At 44.7% G+C, this 9,917-nt stretch overlaps 2 protein-coding genes across 6 annotated transcripts; one reads left to right on the top strand and one right to left on the bottom strand.

Annotated features, from left to right (window-relative positions):
• The first annotated feature begins 2,111 nt into the window (after positions 1-2,111).
• LOC127316845 (squamosa promoter-binding-like protein 17) lies at positions 2,112-6,145 on the top strand. Of its 2 annotated transcripts, none has more exons than XM_071822997.1 (3): positions 2,112-2,915; positions 5,028-5,161; positions 5,264-6,145. In XM_071822997.1, the coding sequence occupies exons 1-3, from the start codon at positions 2,539-2,541 to the stop codon at positions 5,911-5,913; spliced, it is 1,161 nt and encodes a 386-aa protein (XP_071679098.1). In that variant the 5' UTR covers positions 2,112-2,538; the 3' UTR covers positions 5,914-6,145. The 2 variants fall into 2 exon arrangements, with proteins under 2 accessions (XP_071679098.1, XP_051203274.1); XM_051347314.2 differs by having other exon boundaries at positions 2,117-2,915; positions 5,261-6,145.
• Positions 4,225-9,479, bottom strand: LOC127316847 (uncharacterized). Of its 4 annotated transcripts, none has more exons than XR_007860682.2 (4): positions 8,763-9,479; positions 7,620-7,685; positions 7,431-7,541; positions 4,225-4,661 (listed from the first exon to the last, which is right to left on the bottom strand). XR_007860682.2 is itself a non-coding variant. In XM_051347315.2 (3 exons), exons 1-3 carry the CDS (start codon positions 9,396-9,398, stop codon positions 7,482-7,484), a joined length of 762 nt encoding a protein of 253 aa, XP_051203275.1. In that variant the 5' UTR covers positions 9,399-9,479; the 3' UTR covers positions 7,160-7,481. The 4 variants fall into 4 exon arrangements, 1 of the variants encoding a protein (XP_051203275.1); XR_007860681.2 differs by lacking the exon at positions 4,225-4,661 and adding an exon at positions 5,263-7,032; XR_007860680.2 differs by lacking the exon at positions 4,225-4,661 and adding an exon at positions 7,160-7,342.
• Between the last annotated feature and the right edge of the window lie 438 nt (positions 9,480-9,917).

The following is a 9,917-nucleotide window of genomic DNA, read 5'->3' as shown; positions in this document are numbered from 1 at the left end:
TACAATACCATAATTTTGCGGCATGAAATCACAATATTTCATTTACTACTCCCTCTGTCTCGAAAATGATGTCGTTAATTTGTCTAAAATCAGATGTATTTATACACTAAATCGGCGACATTTTTTTTTGGAACAGAGGGAATAGTAAATTTGTATGTAAAAGTATTTAGCTCTCCAATTCAACTCTTTGATTGATAGGATTGTTGTACAAAATTTAAATGATTGAAAATGCCTCTTTCAGTCAAAGGACCCTCCTAATAATTTTAGAGAATTTTAAACCCCTACTATTTTCTTACTTGGGTTTTCCTCTGAGATCGAATAATCCCCTAGGATTTTTTTCTAAAAAAATATTTAGCACTAAATTTCAAAATATATATGGCATTGCCAACAACCTTGGGTTATAGTCCTTTGTTCTAATAAAAAAAAGTTCTATACAAATCAATCATGTAAATTACTACTAGAATGAACATTGTATGATCATATGTTGCTTTTCCTTTATCACGATATAACATCTTATAGAACAAAATCTTTTTTTATAAGTGTTTGTTTGATTTGCATAATTGCATCTTGTAGGATTTTCCCCTAAAGGTTTCACTGCACAACTTTACGTTGACTCCAACATCTTGGAAATGACCCTTGTTTTCGACGGTGCAACGACATGAATTAAGTCATAAATGTATTCTTGTAGGAGCAAAGTGAGCAATACATAATAATATGACGTTTTAATATTCCCGGACATTTTGAATATCGTGACTTATGAAGCAGAAATGTCCTAACCATTCCCAAAGGAGAACCAATAAACTCCGAGTCCGAGAAAGAAAAGTCAGCACAATGTAATTAGTTTGTAATTTTGTACAAAATGCAAATATATGTAATGTTGACCGCAATTTTGAAGCTCACATATCATCTGATAATTTACAACTACACGAACTCACCAATGATCCTGTGCATTGTTCCCATGATTCTGCAGCACATACAATAGCACTCACATGAATTTAGTTGTATTTCTTACTAAATAAAATGTTACGATCTCTTTGATGCACAAGATTCCAAAAGCATGATAATAGGAAAAAAAACATACGATCGCAATGTCATGCCCACTAAAATCCTATAATAAGGAAAAAACAACCGGATTAATACCAAAGAGTATTTGACATATAAAAATAAAAATTGTGGCAAGACATTTGAGTGGATGAAATGACCCGCAAAATGAGGATTCGATACCCTGGTGAACCACATAGAAAAATAAAATCTAAGCATTTGGATCCTCAAAATTTAGGGACGAATAATCCGCCAAGTCAAAGAAAGGCAGTACCTGTATTTCTGCAAGAGAATGTGTTTCAGCAAATGCTAGAAAATAACGGTGTCCTGTAGCAAATTTTCCCTTCCCAAGCATGTTGGATATGTTAGATATGAAACCCACCATAAATAAAAGGAAACCAAAAAGAAAGAGGAGAAAAAAAAGAGCAAACTAAGATTTCGGCACATTGACAAATCCTCGTGTGCGTAGCATCACTCCACTCTCCACAAAAATGATGGTGCTCTACCACTTTTCTACACAGGAAATGGAAAGCCACGAGCACATGAGATCATGCAAAGGTAAGAAAGTTGTCCGGAAAGTTGAAAATCCCTGCGATCCATCGTACCCCAAAAGGGCAAAAAAGAAACATCCCATCCACAATCACTCACTCACTGACTCACTCACTGAGCCAGTCTACTAGTAGTAGTGACTAGTGAGTAGGCATTGCCCGATTTTAACCCAGAGGTAAACTCCTCGCAGGGTGGGTAAACTTTGTACCCCCAAAATAGAGTACCCCGGATGAACAGCGACATTCACCTACCAATTCTGCCACCCACAGGTCCGGTGTTAAAGGAGGAGAGAGAGCAAGCTAGGGCGTTGGCCCCCCAAGGGAAACATCTACTGTGTGGAGACGCTGGCTGCGGCGGCCTGGCGCTGGTGGATGGCGCGGCCTCCTGCCATGGCAGCCGTGCTGTTCATTCATGGCACTGCTGCGGTAGATGCGTTGGCGCTCGCGTCTATGCAGATGCTTTCTCTCTCGGTCCTGCGCGCGTGATTTGATAAGTGGAGGCAGACGAGGCGAGCCAAAGATGGCATGTAACGGCAGGCGTCACAGCCTTTTCCTCATACGTACTTCCTCCCCGGCATGCACGGCCAGCACACGCGCAGCCGTTTTACCCAGCATGGTAAGAGGGGCACTCCATCTCCATCTCCATCTCTCCCGACTTGAGGATCGATCGATCGAGCAAAGCAAAAGGTGCTGCCTGCTGCTGAGCTGAGCTGAGTGGTGACTATAGCTAGCATGACAGGTTGAGCGAGCGACCCACACTGGGCTGTCTCGCGGAGAGAGAGAGAGAGGGGGGTTTTTCATTTGAAGGGCGAATACTGGTCACTCGTGTGTGTTTTCCCCCCTCGCTCCCTCCTTCCCCCCCTCTCTCCTCCCTCGAGAGAGGAGAAGAGAGGGGCCCAAGAACCACCATCATCGCCACCCGCAACACAAAGCTAGCTAGGGAACCGCAATGGAGATTAGCAGCGGAGGCTGCGGCGGAGGAACCGGCGGAGGGGGCGGCGGGGACGACCAGCCGCTCCACGGCCTCCAGTTCGGCAAGAAGATCTACTTCGAGGACGCAACGGCCCCCAGTGGTGGCAGCGGCAGCGGCACCAGCGCCAATGCGTCGTCCTCCTCCAGGGCGCCCGCCGGAGCCGGGAGGAAGGGCAAGGCCGCGGCCGTCCCGGCGGTGCCCGCGCCTCCGCGCTGCCAGGTGGAGGGTTGCGACGTGGATCTGAGCGGCTACAAGACCTACTACTGCCGCCACAAGGTCTGCTCCATGCACTCCAAGGCGCCCCGCGTCGTCGTCGCCGGCCTCGAGCAGCGCTTCTGCCAGCAGTGCAGCAGGTCATCCATCCAATCCAATCCTCGCCTACCTCCTCTACTCTCTTCCCTTCCGGTTCCGGCATATTTTTGCTCCCACATTTCTCTTTTCTTGTCCTTGCTTTCGTACATGTTTTGTTTTGTTTTGTTTCTAGCGGTTAACTTCATTTGTTCTTTGCAAGGTTTTCTGACTACAACATTATTAGATATTATTATTATGACCAACTTAATTAGCTTGGTGGGGCCTTCCATTTATGTTGATAATTTCTGCCTCTCTTAATTTTTTTTCTCATTGGTTCTGGGGAGCTGGCTACTATTATATGTCAGCGGTACTCATGAGAATTCTTAAGCTTGTAGCTTGATTGATATGTTTTAGTGATGTGACACCCCTGCCTGCCTGGTGCTTTGCATAAGATTCCTCTACCTAGCATTTCTACTATAATTTAAGTTAGAGAAGTAGTAGTCGGTTAGTGCTAAAGTCCGAAAATAGCCATTCCGTATAATTAGTTAGTTTCAACATGGTCAAGTCAAAGTGCTAGCTAGCTTTCCTTTGTGTCAGTTAGTTGGTAGTCTGAACCCGGTTAGTCTGGGTCACTTTCTCACCCGAAAACCAAAATACATTCAGTTTAAGCCCCTCTCTATATTTAGCTGACTGCGTATGCTTCATGCAACTTTCTGTTGAAATATACCCAGTTATTTCTCGTTTCAAGCAGCTTAGAAAAGTGCTGAGTTCTAGCTGTTTAATGTGCACTTTACCGCTTCTTTGCAGTTTGAACTAAATGGTTTGTTAGTTCTGCAAAGCATGCGCTTCGTAAAGTAATGTGCAAGTTTGAGACGTGCATGCTTAGCTATTATATGATATTTGGCATCGATTCAATTGTCTTTATTTAATTTCTAGTTTTTAGAGCAAGATACTCAATCTGGGTGGGTCTACGTAGTGTAGGAATACCTTTTGGTGATGTCGAATCTTTTCCCATTTCCTTTACTTGTCTATACGGCTATACCAACTATGACTAACCAAAATTATGCCAACCATAATATGTTTTGAGTTGTGCCAATGTCCAGCGTGTCACTGACTAGAGGAATAATGAGCTACAAAGACATCTCCTCCACAAAAGATGGATGGCCACTTGGTGGAAGGGCATTATTGTGTTAAGCTATACATCTCACATCCGTATGAATGATTACAATCTTCATTACACCTGCATGGTTCCTCTGTCCCTTTCTTTGTTGGGAATAGTTTTACATGTACTATAGGTGCAGTGTAACTATGTAAGCCACTAAGATAATGTTCTTTAGTGGAATTTGCAGTGCTACTATACCAAGATGAGAGAGACCCTTAAGCATTGCCATGGCCATTTGACCAGACCTGTTACTATCCATTATGCATGTTAGCTCCTATAGATAAACTAATACAGACAGTAGTACTTGAGCAGCGGGAATGCAGGATATATCTTTGTTAAATTTTGTACTCCAGATTTTACCGAAAACATTTAGCATTGTGAGCACATTATTCCATGAATTCTACTTGGCCTACTTGATTTGCATTTCTACTGAATTATTTACATCAACATGAAAAAATATTTGTTTAATCACATACAATGAAAACTTATGTGATTTAGATTCCCTAACTTCTATTGCATCCATAATTCGCTTCATACGCCTCCCTAATAAATTCAGTTGAGGCATGTACCTGAGGAAGCTTGTACCACTAATTCTATGCTTGCGTTATTGCAGGTTCCACCAGTTGCCATAGCCTTTTGACCAGACCTGTTACTATCCATTATGCATGTTAACTCCTAAGATAAACTAATACATACAGTAGTACTTGAGCAGCCGGATATATCTTTGTTAAATTTTGTACTCCTCTAGATTTTACCAAAACATTTAACATTGCGAGCACATTATTCCATGAATTCTCCTTGGCCTACTTGATTTGCATTTCTACTCAACTAGTTTTACGTCAACATGAAAAAAATCTTTGTTTGTTGACATACAATGAAACTTATGTGATTTATATCCCGTAACTTTTATTGCGTCTAGAATTCACTTCATACACCTCCCTGGTAAATTCAGTTGAGGAGGCATGTACATGGGGAAGCTTGTACCACTAATTATCTGCTTGCATTATCGCAGGTTCCACCAGTTGCCTGAATTTGACAATGGAAAACGCAGCTGCCGCAGACGTCTCGCCGGTCACAATGAACGCCGTAGGAAGCCGCCTCCTGGCCCTCTGGCATCACGCTATGGCCGACTCGCTGCATCCTTTGGTGAGCAAAGGCTCATGTTTTCTAGCAATCCTCTCCCTATACGGATCCTATCTATCCAATTGTGTATTGGCTAATTTGTTCTTGCAATTCTTGCTGCAGAAGAACCCGGCAGGTACAGAAGCTTTCTGTTAGATTTCTCCTACCCAAGGGTTCCGAGCAGCGTGCGGGATGCTTGGCCTGCAGTTCGACCAGGCTACCGAATGCCCAGTGAAATCCAGTGGCAAGGGAACCTAGACCTGCGTCCTCACACGGGTTATGGCCCACATGCATATGGCAGCCACGGCTTCCCCAGTCCAGAGCTCCCTCCAGGCGGGTGTCTCACAGGGGTCGCCGCCGACTCAAGCTGTGCTCTCTCTCTTCTGTCAAGTACTCAGCCATGGGATACCACCACCCACGGTGCCAGCCACGACCATCGGTCCGCGGCAATGTCCGCGGCCGCGGGCTTCGACGGCAACCCTGTGGCAGTGTCACCCTCCATCATGGCGAGTAACTACATGCCGCCACCATCGAACCCCTGGAATAGCTCCCGGGGTCACGAAGGCGGGCGGACGGTGCTGCATCAGCAGCTGCCACATAACGTCCAACTGCACGAGGTTCACCCTGCAGCAGGCTCTAGCCAGCATGGCCACTTCTCAGGTGAGCTCGAGCTAGCTCTGCAGGGAAACAGGCCAGCACCTGGACCACGTGGCGATCATGGCAGCGGTGGCAACACATTTGACCACCCTGGAAGCTCGTCGAACTGGTCCCTGTAGGGGCCATTTCAACTAAGAATCCTTAGTCCGCGCAAAGAGCCATGGAACTGAAGAACTGCCAGGATGTTGCCTGCGCTCATTGCTACCTTCTGGTCACAAGTATGGGAAGGAAAATCCGAAGTGACAGGCGAATAATTTGTTCTTGATGCATAACGTCCATGAACTCCTAATTATTTGCGCCCATGTAAACCTCCATGAATTCAAGTATCAGTATGCTTATCGAGGACTTTTACTCGGCGTGTTATTCCCTGATTAATCTTGCCACTGCGTAGCACTGCCAGGAATCTGTTCTTGTTATGCAAAGTTGAGACCACACGCACATCGTGGCTTTGCAGCATGCTCTCAGCACCGGTGGTGCCCTATTGATGGGCTGGCTGAGGTGAGAATGTGAGATCAACGCAATGCAATGCAGTTCAGCAGCTTCTTTACTCCAAAAGAACTGATCAGTAGTGGTGAGAGCTCTGGTATATTCTCCCAAAACATCAGCATTTGCTTTCATGTGAGAGAGACTTAAGTGTTCCAAGAATCTTCCCCTTTTTCCAATGACCATTTGCTGGGATGCTGATCCAAACCTTACGGACTTGTTGATTTTATCTGGTGGTAAAGGCTGAAACTTTTGATCTTTGCAAAGAGTGTCACTGGGTCCAAACAGAATTAGGGAGCCCACACCAAAAAGGAGAACAAATAATTGCCAGAGTAAGAGCACGACATAATATTTGAACTCATACTGACTAATCCTGTAGCCACACTAGGTCACTAGCCTGTGACCAACAATCAATGATCATGGGTAGATCGTAAGTTCACATGTAAGATTGGCACTTGTAGGACTAGCATAGCACTGTACAGAGATCCAGCATTGGCGTGTAGTATTATGTAAGTGCTAGAACCAGGGATAATAGTCGCAGCCTTCAAATGATGCCAACTTCAACAGTTACATCGATGATTGGTGAACAAACCCAAATCTGTTGATCTAAAAGCCGAAATCCACATCTTTCTTCACCGCTGAAGTTCTGGACATATCAGACATATCTTGAGCTCCTTTCAGTATTTTGCATGAAGTTCATACTTCACACCATATGCAAATTTCCTGAAGCTTTCAGATATGTCTCAAGCTTTAAACTGATACAGAAGAATTTTTCATGTTGGTCACGTTGAAACATTTGATATAGAAAAATAATCTAGATAATACAAGTCCAGAACATATGGCTTCCACCAACGTGCTCGCTCATGTTGAGACATTTGGTATAAAAAAAAATCCACTTCATAAAAATCCACAAGATATGGCTTCCACCAACAAGTAGACGCTCAATTTCTACAGTTAATGACTCTAAACTAGTGATAGGGACTAAGGTTAAACGTACAGGTGTACACAATCAACTAATCTGAATGTCAAATTTACTCTTATGTCCACAATAAAGACAAGAAGAACCTGTAAGTTTGCAATCCAGTAGGTTAGGAATTTAATACAGTATGCTGATCGTTACAGAACATGGATCGACTTCTTATAGAACCGTCACCTGTAAAAGGAAGGGCAATTCTTTGTCACCACGGACATTTGAGAAAGTGAATTAATGATCATCTTCATTAGGCCCAGGGCATTCATCTGCTAGCGCTTCTGCCGATTCATACTGTAAAAACAAAATGTACAATTTAAAAACTGTAAGATGGAAATCAGCTAGTTCACTTATATCCAGAATGAAGCTCACCTTGCATCCACAATAAAGGCAATAGCGGTGTTCATATCGCAGCTTATCCAGTATGTTTTGCAGACCCTACGAAGATACAAATGAGGTTGGAAAAGAGCACATGGAAATGAAATATTGCGTCCAATCCATAGTAAGTGTCAGGGCTTTAGTTCAAATTATGGATCGGAGGGAGTAATTTAATGCCAAAAACTTCATAATTCAGAGCCAGGCCACTTCCTACTGCACTTGGGACGACACAATGATCACGATAATGCAACAACATGTGTGAGCAGTCCATACTAGATAGAGCAGTCCATCCGAGAGTGGACAAACGGAGACCGAGTTACATGTACCTCTTTATTTTGAAAATTTCAGAAATCATATTTTTAAGTTTCAAAAAAATCGGAAAAAAAAATCCCGGATGTAGCCAATGATGAAATCTATAAATGTGCAAAATATTAATGTTAAATTCTCTGTAATTTAGGCTACACAAAAATGACAAACGTGTGAATCTGAGTATAGTGAATAGTGCACATTTCAAAACATAAAACTTGTCAGATTTTATCATTTTTGTGTAGCCTCCTAGAATCCAAAGAATTTTACATTCCGATTTTGCACGTTTCTACCATACATCAGTTGCTACATTGAGGATTTTTTTTCAAATTCTTTTGAAACTTTAAAATATAACTTTCATTTTTTAAAAAAATAACGAGCTACATGTAGCTCGGCCTCCGTTTGCTTTTTTTGAGTCCATACTAGATAGGTAACTGAATTATGTGCTATGACATCCATAAGACCTAAAATGGCTATGGTGTTCTATCTTAACAACCATTCAATGAAACAATTGAGTCTGACAGTGTCATATTTCAGCGGCTATAGTGTTCTATCTTAACAACCATTCAATGAAACAATTGTGTCTGACACTATCATATTTCAGTGACATCACACATCTCATAAAACCATAATGTTTGAGGAATTTTTCATGATGGGCAGTGACTGGCACATCTTTGGACAATTCTGTCAGAACAGTGATACTAAACATTGAACATTAATGCTAGAACAGTGATATTGAAGTTGCAAGCCCAAATGTAACCAAGCAACAGAACTGAAGAACAAGGGATGGTGCAAAAGTGAGAGTATCACAGAGCAGTGAGACATGGCTACCTCTTCGGTGATCACCTCCTCCTCTTCTTCTTCTCCCTTCTCCTCGCCATCTGGAGCCGGTAGCGCCACCTCCCGGTTCTCCAGCTGCGCGAGCGCTGCGTCGGCCTTGCGGTAGTCCCACACCAACCTCCGCCCTTTCCATTGTATGCTCTTCCTCGCCCTTAGCTCTTCCACCATCTCCTCCTCCCTCTTCCTCTCCTTCTCAACCTCCTCCCGGGTCTTCGGCTCCGACGGCTGCGGCAGAGGCGCGGCAGAGACAGGCGGCTCCGCCCCGAGCCCTGCTCGCGAGCGGCGGATCTCGATCCCCACCGGCTCCGCGTCGCCGCCACGCGAGGCCGGGTCGTAACCCATCTGCTTCAAAAGCTTGAACCCCACGTTGCTCTCGGGGATGGCCTCCGCCATCCCGGCCAAGGTCCGCGCATCCTCCTCCCGCTGACTCCTCTCGCGGTCCTGCCGCCGCCGCTCCTTCCAGGGCAGCCCCTTGGCGCGCTTGGCCTGCCCTCGCGCATGCCCAGCCGGCACCGGGGGATGCTTCCGGACCCCGAGACTCCTGGAAGGGCTCGGCGGGAGGAAGAGGGACAGGTCCCCCATGTAGTCGTCGTCGGCGTCGGCCTCAACGGCCGGCTTCGGGTCCATCGTGTGCGGTGGTCGGAGTGAAGCGAGGCGGGCCGGGGATCGGCGTAGCCCTGCCCCTGCGGCGGTTTGTTGGTCAAGTCGATTTAGACTACCTTCGGGCTGGGCTTTGCACTGTAGATGGACCAATTGACGTTTTCTCTCAGGCCATTCCGTGGCTAGAAGCGCTTGGGCTGACCGTGGCCTTGCTTAGTGGGTGGGCTAGTTTGAAAGCGTGCCTTTCCTGTTTTTTTTTTTTTTTTGAGAAAAACATTTTTTTTGTGAAGGAAACAAAGGTTTTTTACATGAAATACCACCGCATTCCATTATATAGGCTCAGCAAACTCAGTAGCCACCAAAACACAAACAGAGTTGGGCACCGACTCTATCCAGAGCAGCTTGGGCTCAAGTTGACCTGTCTCTACAGTGGCATGGGCTACTTTATTACAAGGTTTGGAAACTAGCCTTACTATCACTTCTGGTATTGGATAAAAATACTGGTTTAATCAAAATCATGCAAAATTGACCAAATTTAGAGGATTT

This window comes from Lolium perenne, chromosome 7 (assembly GCF_019359855.2).
Source record: "Lolium perenne isolate Kyuss_39 chromosome 7, Kyuss_2.0, whole genome shotgun sequence".
In the NCBI taxonomy this organism is placed as follows: Eukaryota; Viridiplantae; Streptophyta; class Magnoliopsida; order Poales; family Poaceae; genus Lolium; species Lolium perenne.
This window is presented reverse-complemented; position numbering and strand designations above follow the sequence as displayed.